The 23,038-nt window shown below is 43.4% G+C and overlaps 1 protein-coding gene across 1 annotated transcript; it reads right to left on the bottom strand.

Annotated features, from left to right (window-relative positions):
* Positions 1–458: 458 nt before the first annotated feature.
* On the bottom strand, positions 459–19,141 carry WDR82 (WD repeat domain 82). Its single transcript, XM_044253446.1, has 9 exons — positions 18,929–19,141; positions 13,711–13,808; positions 10,259–10,325; positions 5,588–5,687; positions 4,982–5,098; positions 4,597–4,752; positions 3,898–3,967; positions 3,188–3,330; positions 459–1,591 (listed from the first exon to the last, which is right to left on the bottom strand). Exons 1-9 carry the CDS (start codon positions 19,087–19,089, stop codon positions 1,562–1,564), a joined length of 942 nt encoding a protein of 313 aa, XP_044109381.1. The 5' UTR covers positions 19,090–19,141; the 3' UTR covers positions 459–1,561.
* Positions 19,142–23,038: the final 3,897 nt, after the last annotated feature.

Below are 23,038 nucleotides of genomic sequence, written 5' to 3'. Positions count from 1 at the left end.
CCAGGTAAACAGGAATGGCCTGTAATTGGAAAAGCAGCTTCCAACAAACTGAAAATGCTCTGGTTCCAGCATCTTGTCCCCAGACATCAGAAGCCAGACACAAAAGGCATGCAAGAGTGACTGTCACACACGTGCAGGCGCAGACAGAGCATCACCGAGCAAAAAGGGGGCAAATACTGCAGAAAGGGCCCCAAAGTGCGGCTTGAGGAACACAAGGGAAGTTATCCCAAGACCCTCGTTTAGCTGCCATGGGAACAGCAAATACTTGAAGCTTTGCTTCGTTCTGTCTCCCAAAGGAAAAAGGTAATAGAGAAGACTCACTAACACTTGTGGAAAACACTATCAGCAAGGATGCAGTCTTTCTCCTCGGCTGCCGGACTCCACCTCCTTCTGCTGAACTCTGAGAAGTGACATATTCTATATACATATATATATATGCATACATACATATACATATATACGTATGCACCCACGGATATATTTAAATGAAGGTGTACACACTGTGCTAAAATACAAACAACAGAAACCCCATGTCATTATATAAAAAGGCTAAATATAACATATAACACAGGCCTAGAGCCAGCTCTTGCTTAGGAGCTGGGAAAGGGGTGGAATCATCTGGAGACTCTGTACACAATTTGTGGTGGGCAGGGAAGGCATCAGTGTAAACAACTCAGACTCACTCCACAATACTGGCCCACAGGAAAGCGTGATGTATCTCATGTACAAAAATAGACTCCCACCTTGCTTTTGTACAAAACCAAGCTCGGCAGGCACCCAGAAAGACCGCAGGTTTGTCTTGATGATGGGGATCACATAAGGCTACCGCTAAACCTCCCAGCCATAGGAACTACCTGCAACCCCTACTTCCCTCCCTTTCAGGCTCTTGGGCCATTTCCCACCCAATACTAAGAGCTTTGAGGCATGCCCAGATCACCCACCCTCAGATGACTAACTCACAAGGCTTCCTGGCAAGCAAGGTCCTTCTTTCTGAATCTGTCCCTTTCTTACCCCAAGATATATGAAGACTTATTTCTGTAAAATGTTTGGCACCTAAGTAACATGATGGCTGTGGAATAATGCCACAATGACACAGGGAGACCCAGTAACAAGACATGCAGGGTGAGGGCAAGGGGTGCTGAGCTGCCCTTAGCATCTCAAAACCAGAACTGTGGCTTCCCATGCATTTATGGGGGTGGGAAAAGGGATGTGCAGAATTAACAACTTCACCGGCTCTTCAGCAGCAAATACATTCAAAATTGAAGGCGTCTTGAGGGCCCCAGTATACCCTAATCATGAATCTGGTCACTCCTTTGGAGGAGTTCAGTGCAGTGACAGCTGGAAAATCTAAGTCCTGATAGAACCTGCCACACCAAGAGTCTTTTTGAAGAAGCTCGGCAAAGTACTTTCTTTTGAGCAGATGTACAGCACATCCATGGGAAGGCCATGTGGAAGGATGCTCTCCAGCCTAGTAAATGATCCAATCCATTATCTCAGTCCCCTCTGAGTTCTTTCCTGTTGGCCACCCTCACTGTACACAAACAGCCAAGCAGCACCTAGGTCAGTCATCAATGGTGGGCAACCAGAAGGCCTGCAAGGAGAAATAGAAGTCAACTTTTAAAAGCCAAGCCTCTCTCCTCTCTGCTGAAGGTTCTTACCCCTCTCCACAGCATCATGCTGCCCAAACCCAATGGGGGAGGGATTGTGGCTGGTGGCCTTCCCCCATGACCAATCCATTCTGGCAACCTATGGAGAAACACCCCCTCCATGCGAAAGTAAGCTGATTCTGTCTCCAACACTGTCTACCTTCCACTCCAGTGCCCAAGTGGTAAGGAAAAACAAGAAAGCTGTCTGGGACGGAGATGTCTGGGTAACCTGGACTCATTGCTAATCTGCCAGGTGACCTCCAACAGGCCCTCTCCTTCCTGAGCTGTAAAAAAGTGAGAGGGACTGAACTGGATAGCTTTAAGCATTTCCTTCTAACACTGTTTCCTTAGCTGGAGAAAGAGAAAACAAATAAAAAGAGATAAGGGAGGAACAGTATTCTGGGAAGGATAGAAGCAAAATCCCTCATCCTCAAACACCCAGATAGATTTAAGTGATGCCAAAACAAACTTGAGACTGAGACACACTTCACTTTGTTCTGCCCACCTTGCCTATGAAGAGACAGAGGCATACAGGAAATTCTAAATAGTGAGTTATGATCAACTGTATGAATTACTGAGGAATTCAGCATAAACCAAAGCAAAGGCACACTAAGAGGCTGCAGCCACAAAAGGCTGATTCCAAGTATTTTAAAAGACCAAAAAACGGACGCCTGAATGGCTTAGTTGGTTAGTTATGCATCTGCCTTTGGCTCAGGTCATGATCCTGAGGTCCTGAGATTGAGCCCCACATCAGGCCCCCTGCTCAGCAGGGAGTCTGCTTCTCCCTCTCTTTCTGCCCCTCCCCTCACTCGTGTAGATGCTCTTTCTCTCAAATAAGTAAAATCTTAAAAGAAAATAAAAGGCAAAAAAACTACCAGGCATAGACCCGAGTAGTCTGGGTATAAATCCAGGGGCCATAGCAAAAACTGGCCTGATGGGGTGTCCAGATGGCTCAGTAGATTAAGCCTCTGCCTTCAGCTCAGGTCATGATATCAGGGTGGGATCTGGGCGCTCTGCTCAGTGGGGAGCCTGCTTCACCCCCTACCCCCCACCCGCCTGCCTCTCTGCCTACTTGTGATCTGTCAAATAAATAAATAAAGTCTTAAAACAACAACAACAACAAAAAGCCTATGATCTCCCAGCAATACAGAGGTGATCTCAGATCAGCAAAGAAGGGTAAAAGTAAAAGTGAAAGGTCAGTCCCTAAGCATCCAACTCGATTTCGGCTCAGGTCGTGATCTTAGGGTCCTGGGATCAAGCCCTGAGTTGGGCTCCCTGCTCAGCAGGAGTCTGCTTCTCCCTCTCCCTCTGCTACCCACCCCCCGAAATAAATCAATCAATTGGGGAAAAAAAAAAAGTGAAAGACTAGTCCAAGCGGAGATCAGATTTTAGGTGGATCAGAGAAGCCACCAATTGAGGAATAAGAACCTGGAACCTTGTCACATACCTATTTAGAACACAACTTGCTATGCTCACTAAACCACCCACCACCCTAACTAGAAAGGGCCCCTAAGTGGAAGACATCTCCCATGTTCACATACCATGTTGGAACATGCACTGGCAAAGGTCATGAACTTGGGGTTGAACTGCAAACAGGTAATGGGGCCTGTGTGTTTGCCATCCAACACAGCTACTTTTATACCACTCTCTCCATTCCAGACATGGATCTTGCCATCCTCTGAACCTAAAGGGAATGTAAGGGAAAATACAACAGTCAAGGTGCAATGCAAAGGCAAGTGGGAAAGACACAGACTGACATCTGGAGAAAAGCCAAGCTTCAGGACCTGGCCCCTCATCAGAAATTGAGGGAAGAGAGGCAGTGAAGAAAGGACACTCTGGAAACTGATCTTAACTCTAGTTATTTGTTCCTGAGCAAGTCGCTTCCCCTCTAACTTCAATTTTCTCATGTAAAAAGGGGGCTGAATACCATCACACCCTACCAGCATTGAGCCACTGACAACGGAAAGTAGGGTTAAATCAGGAAGTTAGTACTACTAGTAAGATTGTGCCTAAGCAAGAGCTTAACTCATGCTGATCCAGGAAAGACCAACATTAATGCCAGTTCCTGGTAAGGAACTGCAAAATGAGGATAAAGACATTACACCTTTGGCATAACATGCTATACAGAAATCTAAGAACGTCTATCAAAAAAGTGAGAGTGTATCCTAATTAGTTAGAACTAATAAAAATATGCAAATAAATGCACAGTACCAGAGAAATACCCCCTAACGGGGGGATAAAGAAAGCTTACCGATCATAATAAACTGGGAGTCTGGAGTAAACGAGGCCTCCAGAGTGACAGCTTTGCTGTTGGCATAACCCTAAAAATAAGAACAGCTCTCTTATCACAGCCCTGTTAACATAAAATAATTGCCTGCAAACACGGAGCTAGCTCATAATCACCTTCCTTTCCATGAAACCCTCTCTTCTTTGTGCATAGTGTCACCAATGCTCCACACAAGGCTGCCATCCTTTACAATTCACCCCCATCTCCAACTCCACATTCAATGAGGCAAGAAAATTATTATGGCTAAGAATTAATCTGGGGACACCTGGGTGGCTTAGTTGGTTAAGGTCTGCCTCCAGCTCAGGTCATGATCCCAGGGTCTAAGTCCCGCACTGGGCTCCTTGCTCAGCAGGAAGCCTGCCTCTCCCTCTCTCACTCCCCCTGCTTGTGCTCTCTCTCACGTGCACTCTGTCAAGTAAATAAATAAAATCTAAAAAAAAAAAAAAATATTTTGTATCTGAACGCCAAACTTGGGTCACTATGTGAGAAGTGAGTGTCTCAGAATCCAAGAGAAGTTAAGGTCATGTTCAGAATGAAAATGCAAGCCTGTGCCTTCATCAGTGAGTCCAAGATAACTGCTGGTCTCCATCAACCAGCTGGCATAATTCTCAGCCCAGGAGGCAGAAGCACAGAAACAGCCATGCTCCAAGGCTGTCAGCTCACCCCAAAGGTATGCATCACCACTCCCTTGAATGCATCGATGAGACGGATGAAGCTGCCATTGGTGGAGATGAGGATGAGTTTACCATCATTGCTGAACTTGAGTCCTGTCCACTCACAAGTCCGATCGTACTGCATCTTAAAGGTCGCGAATGGCCCCTGAAACGATAAAGACAGCAACCCCAGCCCAAGGCCCATCAGTGCTCCTCCTGCCAGAGCCAACTCTCATTCCGTCCCTTTAGATTCCTTTTTGACTAAGAAAAGGAGAACTATTGCTCTGACATTCTCTAATGTCTACCACATACCTCGTCCACCATAGAAAGGGCTGTCCTCTTACCCTTCAACACTTCCGTAATACCAAGATAGCTCAAAGACTTAAAAATTTTACCTTATCAAAAGAGCGAAGGTCATAAAGTTTGACCATTTCAGAATTGACACCTGCAGCAAAAATTAACCCTTCTGGATCAAAGGAACAAACAGGTTTGCCTTGTAGATGCATGAGACCCTAAGAAAAAATAAGAAAAAAAGTTAATGAACCCAGGATCCTACCACTATATAATTTACTTCTTCCAATGAAAACTTAAGAAAACACAGATAGGCACCTGCCTATTTAGGGAACGGAAAAAGCCCAAAACTAACTAAAATGAGGCTTTTTACAAACAGGTCTCCATACAACTGGCTTTATCAACCCTAACTGTACAATTCTATAGACACTGAATTCAAATAAAAACAAATCCCTTGAGAATAAAGCTATAGCTCGCGGGTTTCAAGAAAATAGTCTTGAAAGCAAAAAGCCACAGAGCATAATGCAGTATGTGCTGGATTAGGGTATTAGCTTAGTTATGAGCTACCCACCAGAAAGACAGATTTTCTCCAAAGTTTAGAAAGACTCTGGGATCTCAGAATGGAACCAGTACTTTCTCCCTTGGGAGGAAGAGCTGACCACATTGCCTACCATAGAGAACACTCAAAGTGTAACTGTGAGTACCATTACCTGGCAGTTAGGAGACCGGAGATCCCAGAGTCGAATGGTCTTATCAAGAGACCCAGAAATGAAAGTGTCATCCACAGGTGACATGGACAAGGCCACCACCCTGCAATGCATCAAGACAAATAAGAGTTGAAGCAAAACATCTGCAAAAATTGGATGTGAGCTCTAAACCACAGGTACTCGTCTATCTACATACACCTGTTCTCCCAAAACTGCCATTTTAAGAAATGTATGTACACAAGCAATCTGGAATAACCAAAGGCAACTAATATAATGAAAAGCCCTATGAATGAAACTAACAGCAAAGAAAAGAGAAACTTAAAACTACAGCATAAAAATGTTAAGAGTCCAATGTAAATCAAACCACAAGGAGATACTACTTCACAAGAGAAATAATAAGTGCTGCTGAGGATATGGAGAAATCAGAACCCTCATGCACTGCTGACTAGAATGTAAAATGGTGCAGCTGCTTTTTAGGTTTTACAATTCATCAAAAAGTTAAAGATAGATAAATACTGTATGGCCCTGACATTGCACTTCTAGGTATATACCCAAGAAATAGGAAAATGTATGTCTATACAAAAATGTACACGTATGTCTACAGCAGCATTATTTGCATTGGCCAAAAAGTGGAAACAACCCAAATGCCCATCAACTAATGAATGGAGAAGCAAAATGTGGTATATCCATACAATGAAATATTATTTGCTAATAATAAAAAGAAATGAAGCACTGATTCATGCTACAACATGTATGCATCTTGGAAACATGGTTAAGTGAAAGAACTGGACATAAAATATGGCCACACACTGTCTCACTTCATTTACCCAAAATGTCCAGAATAAGCAAAGCTATAGAAAGTAGATTAGTGGTCGCTGGGGACTTGTAGGAGGGGGAATAGGGAGTGACTGCTAAGGGGTTTCTATCTGGGAGTGATGAAAATGTTCTGGATTCGTGGTGACGGTTGCCCAACTCTGTGAATATACTGAAAACCTAAACTGTGTGGATTTATGGTACTAAACTATATATCAATCAACAAAACAAAACAAACAAAAAACCCTCATGATTCCTTAACTAGAGTTTTGCAGACTACACCAACAGTCTCAAACCTGAGTACCATCAGCATCACCAGAGGGTGGACTGAAATGCAGATTACTGGGATCTGCTCCCAGACCCTCTAATCCAGCAGGTCTGTGGTAAGGACAGAGAACTTGCACTTCAAATAAGCTCCTAGGTGACGGTGAGACTGTTGGTTTGGACACCACACTTACTAAGCCACAGGCCTATGCTAATGGCAACTGTATTTCTGATACCGGTCCCCCTTATGGGTACAGCATTAAGAATCGCTCACAAAAAGACACTTCTTCCAAAGGCTCACCCCTAGCTCTCCTGTCCCCTCTGCTTATGTTCTCACTCTGCCACGCCCTGCTCTGAAGACACCTGCCACCTCCCAAGCACTTGGGCCTGGCACTCGAGGAAGGACAGCATGTGGCTCTACTTCACCTGCCTCTCAGAGCATACCACAGACCCAACTGAGGAGATCTATGACCTGTACGGTACCTATGATTCTACAGTCAGTACCACCTATAGAGAAAAGCCCTTGTGAAAACAAACATTTGGATAACTCTTCCTTCTGGATTATGGAAGAATAGTTTCACATGTGGGTTTGGCTATAAAAACACTTCATAGATACATGAGCTGGTGCCATAAATGAAGACTATAAAGGAAACATTGTGCTATTTCATTTTGACAAAAGTTTGAAGTAAAAAAGATGACCAAACTTCACTCATTTGTGAACGGATTTTTTTTTTTTTAATCCGGAAACAGAGAAAATTCAAGTTCTGGATGACATGAAAGGGGTTCAGGAAATTTTGGTTCCACTGGAAAGAATTAAAATTTAAGCCATGAATAGAAAATGAGAAAATGTACTCTTTTCTAAGTTTTTACCTAAAGAAAAATTTCTTGCAATGTAACTCAACTAATATTCATACTAGTTCCTCAATCTAAACATTTAAAGATACTGTAAACCAAAATTTCCTGGGAATGCTGAGGTAGTAATAAAGCAGAGTGAGCAGAATGCATATGGACATGTAATTTTAATGCCATGGTACTCAGGTTAAAAGCTCAGAGGAAGTCTATCTTGGCACAAGGTTCTATGCTGAGAAGTAAAGGGAATGCAATGAGGAGCAAAATCTCAACTCTAAGAAAGTTTAACTGTCTAGTCCAGAAAACGACAAGAAAGGGACAGAGAAGGCTTTCTGGAAGAAGCAGCACATGTAGTGGACAGAATTTCAATGGGAGATGCCTTTACAAAAAAGGTGCCAAATAGGAAAGATGAGGCCAACATTCAGGAAGCAGCACGGAGTTCACCTTAACTCAAGTGTTAGGAGATAATGCTGAGAAAATGCGTCAGAGCTTGAGGGAGGTGAGCCTGACTACAGAGGGGAGGAAAAGACAGATGTGAAGAACCATTAAAGCTTCCAGACACCAACTGTGAAGTGGTCAGAGCTGTAATACAGGATGCTAAAGCACGATGATGAGAGACAGGAAGATTAATTAGGATTTGCCAATAATTCACTTGACAGGGCATGAGCCAGGAGCAGAAGGAAAGGAGAGAATACAGAGCCAAGTGACACATGAGGTTAAACCTAGGCAGAATCAACAGGATTAACAGCTCACTAGATGTGAAAGCAGGGGAAAGAAAGCAAACAGGTAACAGGCTTTGAGTCAGGATAATTAGAAGGGATAGTAATCAAGAAATATGAGGCAAACAGAGAGGAGCTGGCCCAAGGCATGTAATGAGGAGGGATGGCATCCTGTACCTGTCAGGTAGGGGCATGAAAGAAATGCCTACGTGGATGTATATAAAACCTGGAGGTGGAAATTGAATCTGGAAGTCAGGATAAACATGAGCTAAAAATACTGATTTGGGAAGCCATCTGAGTAGAGGTGAATGAGATGAGTGATGGAGATACCGGGAAAAATGTCAAAAGAGGAAGAAAAGCAAAGGTAGAACATTGTTTAAAGTCAAAAGGAGAAAAGAGAGGCCAAGAATAGCAAGAGTAGAACCAAGACAGGAAAAGTAAGCTGCCAAAGGGAAAAAAAGTTACCAAGAAGTTGAGCACCAAAAAAAGCCAAAATAACAAAAACAAACCAAACCCCAAGGCAGCAGATTTTAACTGGAGGCAGCAGGGAAAGGAAAATAAAATGGCTCGGAAAAAGCACCATAAATGACTCTGGGACTGGATTTAAACAGTGAATGAGTGTGAGGAGGTGGAGATGGGAGTACGCAGATTATTCTTTCATGTTTGACAGCTAAAAGGAGTGGGAGAGAGGTTCAAGAAATAGATTCAAAATAAGGAAGACCAAGTTAAGTTTGTAGGCAGAAAGGAAAGGTCTAGTTAAGATGGAAGCAAGCAGAAAGAGGAGGATGGTTCTGTCAAGGAAGAAAGGCTTTTTTTTTTTTTTGAAGGAAAAGGTTCCAAGAAAGAGACAGATGGGATAGAAGTTGAAAAGAACGCATTTGGGATGGCCTTGATTTCCTCAAAACAAAAGAGGCACAAAGTCATCTAACAATCAGAACATCAGAGGGATAATTCGAAAAAATTTTAAACAACTGCAATCAACTTGTAATTACTGACAGTACATTTGTGAACATTAATTTGCCTACAAACAAGTAAAAACATCTACTTGTCCCAAGCCATTCTTTGTTTAGAACTTTAACTATTGTGCCACCTTTCATCTTCAGCAACACAGATCTGCCCTGCCCAATCAGAAGTGCAGCCGGAAACAAGGTGCTCTTGGTCCACATCCTGTCAGGGTTCTGTGCCACTCCAACTTGTACTAGGTTAATGTATATGTGCAAACAAGGAACAAGGAAATACCCTCAGTGATTAAGTATCATCCAAAGGAAAATGTTCAACTTTCAACCCAAACTTGAAAAAACTGAAGGAAAAAGACACTGGGGCAACTGGGGTAGGAGAAAGAAACAAAATGCATTACAAAGTAGAAGAAGGAGGGGCGCCTGGGTGGCTCAGTGGATTGAGCCGCTGCCTTCGGCTCAGGTCATGATCTCAGGGTCCTGGGATCGAGTCCCGCATCGGGCTCTCTGCTCAGCAGGGAGCCTGCTTCCTCCTCTCTCTCTCTGCTTGCCTCTCTGCCTACTTGTGATCTCTCTCTGTCAAATAAATAAATAAAATCTTTAAAAAAAAAAAAAAACAAAAAAAACAAAGTAGAAGAAGGAAACAAGCTTTTGGACTTCCAAAGTATTTCTGCATCCTCATTAAGATCTTCACATGGAACACATTTATGTAAAGTAGGGGCCTGCTAAAATGAGGCCACCAATACTGGAAGAGGCCTCATACATGTAAATGGTCCTTTCATTAAGGGACCATTTGCTTGTGGTTCCTAAATAATAAACATAATTTGTACTACCTATGTTTCCACTGAGTATCTTTAATTCACCTTTTTTCCTAATTAAGTTCCAACCCTGCTTCCACAACCTCAGCTAATCAGGTGTTGACTGTTTTAGGGAGGGTTAAGAAGAGAAGACTAAGAAGGATGCTAAACAGCAGTGAGGAACTAGCTTCAGTTCACTAATCTCTCTACTTTCTTAGTCTCTGGATAACTTCAGGGATAAAAGAACTATCTATTTCTGTAACACTTGGTTCTTACCTTTTGCTATGTCCAGGAAAGTATCTGATGTATTTGTTGTCATGCAAGGACAGGTAACGAATAGTATCTGTAGGAAGACAAATAAGGCATGATGATATCCTATTATTTTTAAAGGAATTACTTTGTGTTTTCATCTAAAAAACAAGGTCAAAGAATTCACTGTTTTCCCTAACTTAAGCAAGGTGTGAATAAATAAGGTTAAGTAATTTCTCTCCACAGTTAAAGAATGGGCACGACAGATTTCACGTAATTCAAAAGCAGAGTTCTCAAGTTGATGTCATTTAGAACAATGTTTAAAATCATTGTTAACCACCATCATTGGCTTCTGCACAGTTACAGTGCAACCTCTCCTGTGAAAATACCCTGCCCACACCACCCCCCCAAAACACAATAGTTTCAGTGCCCACAGAATGGCAAGCCTTGGGACGCCTGGGTGGCTCAGTGGGTTAAGCCTCTGCCTTCAGCTCGGGTCGTGGTCTCGGGGTCCTCGGATCAAGCCCCATGTCAGGCTGTCTGCTCGGCAGGGAGTCTATTTCTCCCTCTCTCTCTGCCTGCCTCTTTGTCTACTTGTGATAACTGTCAAGTAAATAAATGAAATCTTAAAAATAAATAAATAAATAAAAAAGAAAGGCAAGCCTTAAAGAAAAACATTTAGCTGCTGAGAAGCAGGCTCAAAGAATTAAACAGCCAGGCTAAACTGAGGATTAGACAGACTGGACTCTGGCATAACACTTCTGTCCAGGGTTCTCCAATAGTGGTCATCTAACCGTGACCTAAATGTTAACTGGATATACAATTACATGAAAACGAATCAAATGGAGGGGCGCCTGGGTGGTTCAGTTGGTTGGGCATCTGCCTTCGGCTCAGGTTGTGATCCCGGAATCCCAGGATTGAGTCCCACACTGAGCTCCCTGCTCAGTGGGGAGTCTGCTTCTCCCTCTGCCCCTCATCCCCCTCTTGTGCTCTCACTCTCTAATAAATAAAATCTTAAAAAAAAAAAGTCATTAGGGGCGCCTGGGTGGCTCAGTGGGTTAAAGCCTCTGCCTTCAGCTCGGGTCATGATCTCAGGGTCCTGGGATCAAGCCCCACATCGGGTTCTCTGCTCAGCAGGGAACCTGCTTCCTCCTCTCTCTGTCTCTCTGCAAACTTGTGATCCCTGTCTGCCAAATAAATAAATAAAATCTTTTTTAAAAAATCATTAAAAAAAACTAAATGAATGGAAAGAGAAGTAATGTCCTACTACTTTTTAAATTAACCAACTATCCACTGGTCCTTTGTGCATCAAAAGAGTCTATTAATAATAGTAATAATAATACCAAAATAATAATAATAACCAAAAGAACAAATGAGGAAATTTGCGTTAAAGAGATTTAAAAATCAAACTCATGAATATACCAACAAGTCAGAGCAGTGAGATTTTGTCAGTATCAAAGAAAGGAATAATCACAGAGGCTTGTACTTGGGGAGAAAAAGACAAACACTCTTAAAAACCAAGGGATTCTATCTGAAAAAGTAAACAAAAAAGATGGTGGCAGCCAAGGGAATGAAGTGCCATAAAAAACAGAACTGGATAAAGTGCTATGTCCCCCAGAAGACTAGGAATAAGAAGCAATTGTTGAGAAGGAGGCAATAAGAAATGGTGCCAAAACACAAACAGGAAAGCACAAAAAGTACATTCTAGAGGCAAACAGAACACAGAAACAAAGAGGCTGAAAGCACCAAGTCATTACAGTGGTTCACAGGGGTACTTTCTAATAACAGGGCACCCGACTGGGGAGAGGGGAAATCGCACCCTTTGTATGTTCCAAAACGGAATTCTAATATAGTTTTCTTTGAAAATCTTCAAAGTTCTAGAATGACAACTACAAAATCTTCCTGGTTTTTCTACTTCTATTAACGACCCACCTGCCCTAAGGAGAAAAGCCTTCCTCCCCATTACCTGTTCTCCCAGAGATGAGCAGGGCGTCGCCATCCTCTCCGCCCCACTCAGTAGCTGGTGCGCTGTTCCTGGCAAGGCAGTGGCCTGTACAGTTATCTCCTGTACCGGGTGGTATCATAGACCCTCAAACTGTACAAACTACTACCTCAGCCTGGAATCAGGCAAAAGGAAACGGAGCGTTGGAGGAACTCTTCGGGATGCACTCGAGACAGGAAAGGCAACGTCCTCACAGCAGAGGCTTGGCAGCAAAGCTGCAAGTGCTACACATTTGCCTCATTTTGCACCATATTTGGAGAATCCTCTCATTTATTCACCCAGAAAAATACCCCAACAGAAGAAGTATACCAGTCATTCAGATGATCACATAGATATGTTTCCTCAGGATCCTAATGATTTATATTCTTGTCCAAAAGCATCAACTGCACTGCTTACTTAGAAAACCACTTCTGAAATAGAGGCATGAAAAGTAGAAATGATATACTTACTAAAAATCAAGTACAGGCAGAAAAGTCTCATTAAAAAATGAAAAAAGAAAAAAGAAAAAAAGACTTCTGCCCATCTGCCCTGAGATAGGCATAGCCAAAATAGCAGTCTAAGCGAACTCTGTTGGATGACATTAGAAAAATGTAACTGCAGGGGCACTTGGGTGGCTCAGTCAGTTAAGCGTCCAACTCCTGATTTCAGCTCAGGTCATAATCTCAGGGTCCTGATATCGAGCCCCAAGTTGGGTCCACACTGGGTTCCGTGCTGGGCTCTGTGCTGAGTGTGGAGCCTGCTTAAGAGTCTCTCTCTCCCTCCCTTTACCCCCATCATGCTTTCTAAAAAATAAATAAATTTCTAAAAATAACTCTCCACTCTTCAAAGATACTAATCTTATTTAAAAATTAAAAGGGGAGGGCACGCCTGATTGGCGCAGTCAGTAGAGCATACAACTCTTGATCTCGGGGTCATGGGTTCTAGCCCCACATCAGGTGTGGCCATGGTTACTTAAAAGTAAAATCTTTAAAAATAAATAAAAGTGAAAAGGGACAAAATTCGTATCTAAAAAAGTCCCTGGAATCAAAGATAATAAAGGTCAATACACTGTCCTTTATGATACAGACCATAAAAAGTAGGCGTACAACAGAAAACTCTTCTGAGGTCCCTAAATTACGATAGTTCAAGCATTTATGGTTATTTACCACTTGCTGTATGTCAAGTATTCTTTCCTTGTATTTATTCTAAAAGTATTCCTTCAAGTTTAAAGAAATACCAACTATAAATATAATTCATTGTTTCATATACCCACTCTCCATTCTAATCTGGAGACCTTTCATAGTTCAAGTTCTTCAAAAGTACTAATGGATTACTTCCAGCATCCCTTGAGTTGTAACAATGTTGGCACTGCTAACATCACAGGAAAATATTTAAATTAAAGTAACTCTAACCAAAGCAGAAGTAGTCACAAAGATTCCAAGAACTATTTAACAAAAGAAACCATGACCATAACTTCCTAAAAAGAAGGCTTGCTTACCGTCTATTTTGTTAGAGCTGTAAACGACTGTGTTTGCTGCATGGGTATATCTGATGAGGTCCACGCCGTACTTCTTACTGTACAGAGTTCTCTTTGGTCTGACGAGGAAATGGAGAAAGAAAAACCATCAAAATCCTCCATCACCAAAATCTGGGATCATCATATAGAAAGAAGCACTTGAATGACATGGCAAGGATGAGGATTCTTGGGAAACTAACACTGGAAAGAAAGAGAATTTCTTCCAAAAGGGAGGAAATAAATGGAGTCAATCAAGTGTAACAGATTTTCACCTCTGAACACCAAATGCTGAGTTATGAAGTGTAAGTAAATCTGAGGGCTCAAATGAGTCTTTACTATAATGTTCAGAAGTTAAGTTTGAGAAAAAATACATCTCTTTGGGAGGAAAGGTATATAAAACACGTCACACCTTGTAACAAAGAGGGATATGGGAATATGTCATACCGAAGGGACCAGAACTTTTCTTAAGCCATTCATTTAGAAATAAGGTATTTTTTTCAAGAAGAAATGATTTACCAAAACTGAAACCAGATGCAAAACTGCTTGCCTTTCCTAATATAACTGCTGTTGCAGAAGCTATCCATCCTTCCTATCCTGCAAGTCTGAAATACTTACTGAGCCTTATAGAAGGAAGGCAAGGCTAACTCTCCCTAGGAAAAAACTAGTCAGTGATTCTTTTCTTTTTTTAAAGCAAAACACGTATTTTCAAGCTAGAGGTTACCAATGCATTTCAAGATCTTCGGTGTTTCCCTCTATAGAACCTTGAAGATCAAAGATCAAGCTAAAACAGGTCTCAGCAAAATCTGACCAAAAATTTCACCATGTTCTACATTTAGGTGTAAGAGAATTTCATAAATCCTGTACCAATTTTTTTTTTTAAAGATTTTATTTATTTATTTGACAGAGAGAAATCACAAGTAGACGGAGAGGCAGGCAGAGAGAGAGAGAGAGAGGGAAGCAGGCTCCCTGCTGAGCAAAGAGCCCGATGCGGGACTCCATCCCAGGAGACTGAGATCATGACCTGAGCCGAAGGCAGCGGCTTAATCCACTGAGCCACCCAGGCGCCCCAATCCTGTACCAATGTTTACCAAGAGTTCCAATTTTGAAAAAGAAAGAAGTTCACCCTCTCAATGGAACCTAGAGGCTAAACAATCAGATTACTCGAGCAACTTTAAGAAGTCAAATATTTGCACTTTCAATTTTTGTTAATGTCAGGGAGGTCAAGAATTTCGATACATAAACCCTATTTCCAAACAAGACTTCTCACTCAACATGCATTGAATTTTCCACTTTCTCACCTTTAACTGAAAGCTCAGCTAAAAAGATCAGCCCAAAGGCTACCCTGCGGAGTCCCTCATCCTGAGTTCTGCTGTGGGGTTACTGTGTGGTAAATAGTGAGTGAGCACATGCATGCACAGGCATGTGTTCTTGCTCTTAAGAATCACTGACTCTGTTTCTACAAGTAGAAAAAGAAGCTTACTTATCCCAGTAAATCAGTCTGTCTAAAACAGTGAAGATATATCATGAAGAGCCAACATTAAAGGGTGTGGTTTAAAGGAAATTTCAGTTCCACTTATATATGGTCTATTTGTCTCAAATTTATCAAGAACACTAACATAAGATTTGTTCTTTTTTTTTTTTTTAAGATTTTATTTATTTATCAGAGAGAGGGAGAGGGAGAGTGAGCGAGCACAGGCAGACAGAATGGCAGGCAGAGGGAGAAGCAGGCTCCCCGACGAGCAAGGAGCCCGATGTGGGACTTGATCCCAGGACGCTGGGATCATGACCTGAGCTGAAGGCAGCTGCTGAACCAACTGAGCCACCAGGTGTCCCAAGATTTGTTCTTCATGACAGAAATTTTTACCTCATATCACTTCCTAGTTTGAAAGCAAAGGCCTAATTTTTATATTCATTTCACAGGATCTTTAAGAAGCCCATGCACTACATTTTTCCATGAATATTCTGGAAGTTTCTTTCTTTCTTTTTTTTTAAAGATTTAATTTATTTATTTGACAGGCAGAGATCACAAGCAAACAGAGAGGCAGGCAGAGAGAGAGGGGGAAGCAGGCTCCGGCAGAGCAGATCCCTAGAGACCCCAGGCCCAAGATCATGACCTGAGCTGAAGGCAAAAGCTCAACCCACTGAGCCACCCAGGCGCCCCGGGAAGTTTCTTTCCACAAATTATGATTCTTGTGATCAGGTATGAATAAATTATAATAATGCCTTCTCTATGAATAATTTTCATCATCTAGCAGATAGTCATCTTTCTTATTCTTTCAAGTTGGAAAATCACTTGGTGGATGTTAACATGGACAAAATGAACAAAAAACTGGAAAATATTAAGCATAAGGAACCCCGCGTTAGCCATTTTCAAGCTCCCAAATTCTAACATTAGTACCATCTAGTAGAGATACTATGCCTTCCAAAAAAACACGATTCTTCTACCAGTGTTCATTTAGACTTAGACATTGACTTAGACTAGCATATTTTTCCTTCACATTACCACTTAGGATCGTGGACTCTTAAAGGTGAAAGAGGTCACCTAAAGTGATCTGACCACTGTTAAATACCTGGTGACAAGGCCAAACTAGGGCTCAGGTCTCCTAACTACCAGGCCACTCTCTTAACACAGATCACAGTGTCACAATTCACTGATAAGAGAAAACTTAGAAGAGTGTACCCTATACTGTAATATCAACGCTAAATTTTCTTTTTATTTTTTTGACTTTATTTTTTTTTAAAAGATTTTACTTATTTGTTTGAGAGAGAGAACATGAGAGGGGAGAGGTCAGAGGGAGAAGCAGACTCCCCGCTGAGAAAGGAGCCCCATGTGGGACTTGATCCCAGTACTCCAGGATCATGACCTGAGCCAAAGGCAGTTGCTTAACCAACTGAGCCATCCAGGTGCCCCTATCAACACTAAATCTTCTAATTTGGATAGCTGTGCTCTGGTTATGTAAAAAATGTTAAGAAACCCATGCTGAAGCATTCAGAGATAAGGAGCTTGACACCTCCAATTTATTCCCTAATGATTCAGAAAAATATGCTTTCAATACTTACATACAGAGTGATAAAGCAAAAGAGGTAAAATGTAACTGATTACTGGATGATATGGGAGATATCTGAAATAATGTTGTAACTTTTCTGCAAGTCTGTAATTATGTAAAACTGCTACATGAGTGAATAAACCACATTATGTCATGAAATTAACATTTTACTTTTAACAAGACATGACTTCTAAGTCATTGCTCCCAACAAGTAGAAATTATGCCACACATGGAGACAAACTGCTAAGGAATGCTGTCACATGTCACAACCTTCATGTCCTTTGAATGATAATATACATCTCTCCTCAGGTTACAGGAAGAAGTTCTAACCTGTGCACAAACACTGAACATTTAAAGCCTGCCAGCTTCAAATTACTTCTAGCTCCAGGACCCAGGAACCCTGATGCCCACTCCAACTCTGTTACTCTCTCTTCCAATCTGATTCAAATGGCCAGACCTGGACAGAAATCCACCTACTGAATGAATAATGGTCCAGCTAACAATTCTCTCCTCCCCCAAGACCACCACTACAGGCCACTCTTCCGCATACTGCAGGCAGAGTCAGAGCCAGTTACGTAATACTTTTTCATAGGCCCCGCGGGAAAAACTTGTGGAGAAGATAGAGCTTAGACCAAAACAGCATTACTTTAGATAACCAAATTCACAAATTAATGAAGAGACAAGTTCCAAAATAAAGTTTATAGAAGACATCGGTTTTAAAACAACAGGCAGGCACCTGGGTGGCTCAGTGGTTAAGCCTCTGCCTTCGGCTCAGGTCATGATCTCCAGGTCCTGGGATCTGGAGACCCACTTCAGGCCCAGGGCTCTCTGCTCAGCAGGGAGCCCACTTCCCCCGCTTTCTCTACCTACCTCTCCGCCTACTTGTGATCTCTGTCAAATAAATAAATAAATAAAATTGTTTTAAAAAATCAATAGCCAAAAGGAACAGCTGGAGAAAATAGAGAAAACTCCTGAGAATTCAAAAAATATTACCTGCAGCCAGGTAATATTTTTGTCACTGAAATCTGACAAAACCAGTAGCCACCAAATTCAACGAAAACATCCACAAGCCTACTCAGGGAAAAGTGGCTGAGGAAAATCAAATCTAGCCTAAACCAGTTTTTCCTCCAAAGGTGCTCACAGTTTAGCAAGGAGTGTGCCGGTCTACAAAGGGTGAGAGGCAAAGCTGACAGAAGCCCAGATTAAAGGGCAAAATGTGCATTTAAGACTTTACAGATATGCAAGACAGTGGGTCTCCAGAGGTCTTGGGGCAACAGAGAATTTAGAATTTTCGGGATCAGACCCCGAATTCTGGTAATTCCAAGCGGACCATAAAGTGTAATTTAAAAAAAAAAAAGTGTAAGAGGAAACACGAAATTGTTAGAGGATGCTTTCTTTGTTTTCATAGCAGGTTCCCATTTAGGTCGAGATGGGACAGCCAAGTTGGTTTTTTTCTGGCAAAAAGGAAAAGTTTCTGATGCTGTTCAGAAGTTAACTACAAAAGCGGACAGCGGATCTCAAGGAGTAAGAGAATGATTTGGAACAGAAAGGAAGACAGGGCGCCTAAAGAGGCACAACAAATAAATCCTGACAGCTAAGAACTGCAACCCACGCGGCCTTCCGGCAGAAGGCCTCGGGAAGCTGAGGGGCAGGAGATGGGCGGAGTGCCAGGGCTGAATCGAGGTCACTGAGGAGGGCAGAGAGAGCGAGCTGTGACGCTGTTGACTGAGGTAGGAGAGCAGCCTTTGCGGTTCCGCGCGGGGGCCAGAGCTGACAGGCACCTCTGACAGTCGGAGGAGCGGAAAAGCGACCTGCTGGGGCCGAAGTGGGCAGACCGGGCGTTTAAAGGTCAAGGTCAAGGTGGGATTTGGCAAACGACGCAGAAGCGGTTTTCCAGGAGGCCTTAGGCATACAAAATAGTAACGTTGTTACTATCACTCTCGTTATTTTTTGAAAAGAAAATTAAACGTCTCCTGGGCGGCTTAGAAGTGGAAGCGGCCCTGGCCCTGGCAACGGCGAGTGCAAAACAGGCCGGGGAGGGCGGCTGGGCCGGGGCGGGGGCGGGCGGCGGGGGCGAGCGCTGGGCCACGGGAGGGAAGGAGGGTGGGACCGACCGACGTCGTACTCGGGCCCAGGGCCACCGCCGCACTCACTTGCCCTCCTGGCAGTCATAGAGCACGATGGAATCGTCGTCGCTGCTCGAGATGACCGTCTCGCCGTTGGGGCTGAAGTCGAAGCAGTTAATCTTGTCCGAGTTCTCGCGGAACACCTTGGCGACGCGGAAACTCCGCAGCACGCTGTCGGTCAGCTTCATGGCGGCGGCTGCTGGAAGCGGCGGCGGCGGCGCAGGGCTGGGGCGGGGCCCGGCGGCGAGCGGGCGGGCGGGCGGGCTGGCTGCCGAGGGGCCGACCCGGGCGGGGCGGGTGCCGCGCCGGCGGCGAGGGCAAAGGCGGCCGACAGTCGGGCCACCTCCTCCCTTCTTCCTCCTGCACGTGCGACGCTCTTCTGCCCGGACTGCGAGGGCTCGCGGACCGTTCCTCCTCACAGTCACCTCAGGGCCAACCGGCGCCGCGCCGGCTCATTGTGTCCGCCATCTTGGGACGACAGGCAGAAGCCGAGGGCGAGGAGCCTCACCGCGGCGCACGCCGGGAAAAGGGGCGGGATGAAACGGCGGCGCGAGGCGGGGCGGCGGGGCGATGACGTCAGCGCGGCCGCCCAGGAGTGGAGTGGCCGGGTGGCCCGAGGCGGCGATTCCCTGGCCAGCAGTGGGACACGGGGGGCGGGCATGTCCACAGGCTTTCTGGGTGGGCCCGAAGGCCCCTGGTGTCGGGGAGCCATGGGCCTTTGTGCGGGATCGCAGCCCCCCCGAGAGGCTCCCCGCCTACCGCAGGCCTCGGGGAGCAGGTATTGCGGGGGTCAGCTGCGCCACTGGAGGCCTGTTCCGGGGGTGAGTCAGTGTACGGATCGCTGCTGGGTTTTGGTCGTGCACGGCAGCGCCAGCATAGTTTGTTTCAGAGTGGGGTGGGGTTTTTTTTGCATGGTTTTTTTGTTTTTGTTTTTGTTTTTGTTTTAGGTAGACTACACAGATTTTAATAAGTAGGGTTTTGGTTTTTTTTTCCATTTGGATATATACCCTTGTGACTACTACCCAGAAGTTTTCTTTAAATCGTCCTGAAAAACTTTTTAATTGACTCGTAACATGAAGTGCATAAAGTGAACTAATTTTAAGTGTACAGTTCGACACATTTTTATAAACAGTTTAAGTTTACTATCACTCTCGTTATTTTTTGAAAAGAAAATTAAACGTCTCCTGGGCGGCTTAGAAGTGGAAGCGGCCCTGGCCCTGGCAACGGCGAGTGCAAAACAGGCCGGGGAGGGCGGCTGGGCCGGGGCGTATTTATAGCCTCAAAACTCATAGCACCGATTACAAAGAAACTAAGGATTTTTATTTATTTATTTGACAAAGAGAGATACAGTGTGATAAGGAACACGAGCAGGGGGAGTGGAAGAGGGAAAAACAGGCTTCCCCCGGAGCATGGAGCCTGATTTGGGGCTTAATCCCAGGACCCCAGGATCATGACCTGAGCTGAAGGCAGGCGCTTAAGGACTGAGCCACCCAGGTGCCCCTACAAAGAAATTTTTAAAAGGGAAAGTTACCTCGTTCAACAAAATAGGGTTTTAAGTTCTTTGGATTTCTTCCCTCTTTTTCAGGTATCAACATAAACTTCAAATGCAACCATCTTTTTTCTAGGTCAGTATTATATGTTACACATTATTCCATGTTACTAAACCGAATTGGTGGTGGTGTTCTTAGTCAAGGTATAATTTATGTACAGTAAAAACCGGCCTTTTAAATGGATAGTTTTGTAAGTTTTGACACCCAGTTCAGTAAGTTTTGACACCCACCACCACATTCAAAATATAAAACAGTTGCATTATCCTCTTTGTAGTCAATGGGATTGTCTCAGTGGTTTAAGGATTCTTTGCCATAAAGGGAAGGAAAGTTGATCTCTAACAAAGGAAAGCGATACCTGATCACAAAATAGGTACCGGGCACGTTGGCTTTAACTTTTCTGTGCAAGGGGTCAAACTCAGTGCAACCTGTGAGAAAGTTGGTAGATCTCTAACTTGTGGGCAGCTCCTCCTCAAAGATTAATGGCTTGGGGTCTCTAGCAATGGAGACAGGCATGTTTATTTTGCTTCACTAAACTGCAGCGGCTATAGAGGAAGAAAGTGGAGTGGAAAGGCTTAAACGTTAAAATCACTGATATTAGGAGATCCAGAAATAACTTGGATAATGGTAAAAACAGAAACCCTGGGACAGTCGAGTCTTTCTAGAAAGAACTAAGGGATGTCCCTGGGCAAAATGAGAGCTAGGAACCCTACACATAAAGAGAAGTTGTTCTTTGAAGGGACAGGGCAAGATCCTGGCTATGTCTAGGCTGCAGTTGCCTCTTGACAAAGAGCAGAACTTGTGGCTACAATTTGTTCTGGGATCTGGCAAAAGGCTGTTTGAGTGAAACCCGAATGGATGGCAACTTTCCAAACTGCAAAGCAATGGAAGAAAAGTCCTCTGTTCCCTGAAGTTCTCACTTCCCTGCAATTCATGCTTCTTTATTAGAGTCGGCTTTGAATGGTTAAATGGCAATAAGAACAGATCTGGTGCCATGTCCTGGAACTTTCGGGAAGTGAATATACCCAATGAAATACCATTTTTTAAAATCCCTCTTACGAAACAACTGAATGTTGTCGGCTGAAAGAAATCTCTGTCGGGTATCTTTTGAGTTTTGTACTTCCTGTACCTTTCCCAGATTTCACTGTTAAGACTGAAGTTTCCTCCCAAGACTTGAGTCCCTCAATTATTTTGGGGATGGAAAAAGTCATTTTTTCATATTTTAAGAGTGTCCTGAAATGGCTCAGCCTGTTTCACATTCCTTGTCTGGCTCCCTGCCCTGTTAGAGTGGGGCTCTCCTAGCTTCCAGTCCAACAGTGCCTTAAATGCTGAACTCTAAAAGGTGACCCAGAAAGACCCACTCCAGTGGGGGATGGGTAGAGAGGAAAGCTGCAGTCAGAAGTGCATCTTAAAGAGCATCAGATTAATTTTTAAAAATTTTTCCTTTTTTAAAAAATCATTTTATTTATTTACTTAGTTTTCATATAAGTAAATACACACTCATTGCCAAAAAAAAAAAAACCCCACTTAAAAAATACAAATTAGTAGTTAAAAAACCTTAGCATCCGGAAGTAACTACTGTTATATTTGTTTTTATTAGGGTGAAACATAAATTTTACCATTTTGGGGGCGCCTGGGTGGCTCAGTGGGTTAAGCCGCTGCCTTCGGCTCAGGTCATGATCTCAGAGTCCTGGGATCGAGTCCCGCATCGGGCTCTCTGCTCAGCAGGGAGCCTGCTTCCCTCTCTCTCTCTCTGCCTACTTGTGATTTCTGTCTGTCAAATAAATAAATAAAATCTTAAAAAAAAATTTTTACCATTTTGATGTAGAGTTTTTCAGACTTTCCCCTGAAATATATTTTTAATGGGCTCATTTATAACCTACCCTTTTAATATAATGCTATGAACATCTTCCAGATCAATAAGTGCAGAACTACATAACCATTGTGAATGGCTACATACTATACCATCATGTGTTTGTAAAGTAATTTTGCCTCTCATTTTATCTAGGGTCCAGCCAAGGTCTGGCTCAACTTATATTTTTAATTAAATAAGTGAATTTAGCCAAAGGATTTCAGATAGTCAATAGGCCCGTTTATCTTTTTTCTATTTTCTCTCTCTTTCTTCTAAGACTTAATTTTTTTTAAGATTGGTTGATTGATTTTAGGGAGAGAGAGACTGAGAACAGTGGAAGGCAAGGGGAGAGGAAGGCAAGGGGAGAGGGAGAGCGAATCTTAAGCCAACTCCATGCTGAGTGTGGGTTCCACCCAGGGTTGGGCTTGACCTCACCACCCTGAGACCATGACCTGAGCTGAAATCAAGAGTCGGATGCTTAACAGACTGAGCCACCCAGGTGCCCCAGACTTAATTTTTTAGAGCAATTGTAGGTTCATATCAAATTTAAGAGGAAGATAGAGAAATGTCCCATATACTCCCTGTCCTCACACATTCAATGAGAAATTACGTGCCTTTTGAACCCCTGTGCATACCCCGTCTTCTCCAACATCTGGTCCACGGGAGCCTGTGTAAAATGAGGAATTTGTCAGGCGTTCACCCAATGGAAAAATAATTTCAAAGGAACTGAAATGCCCA

This window comes from Neovison vison, chromosome 6 (genome assembly GCF_020171115.1).
Source record: "Neovison vison isolate M4711 chromosome 6, ASM_NN_V1, whole genome shotgun sequence".
Taxonomy (NCBI): Eukaryota; Metazoa; Chordata; class Mammalia; order Carnivora; family Mustelidae; genus Neogale; species Neogale vison.
The sequence above is the reverse complement of the archived record's forward strand: the minus strand, read 5'-3'. Positions and strand labels throughout refer to the sequence as shown.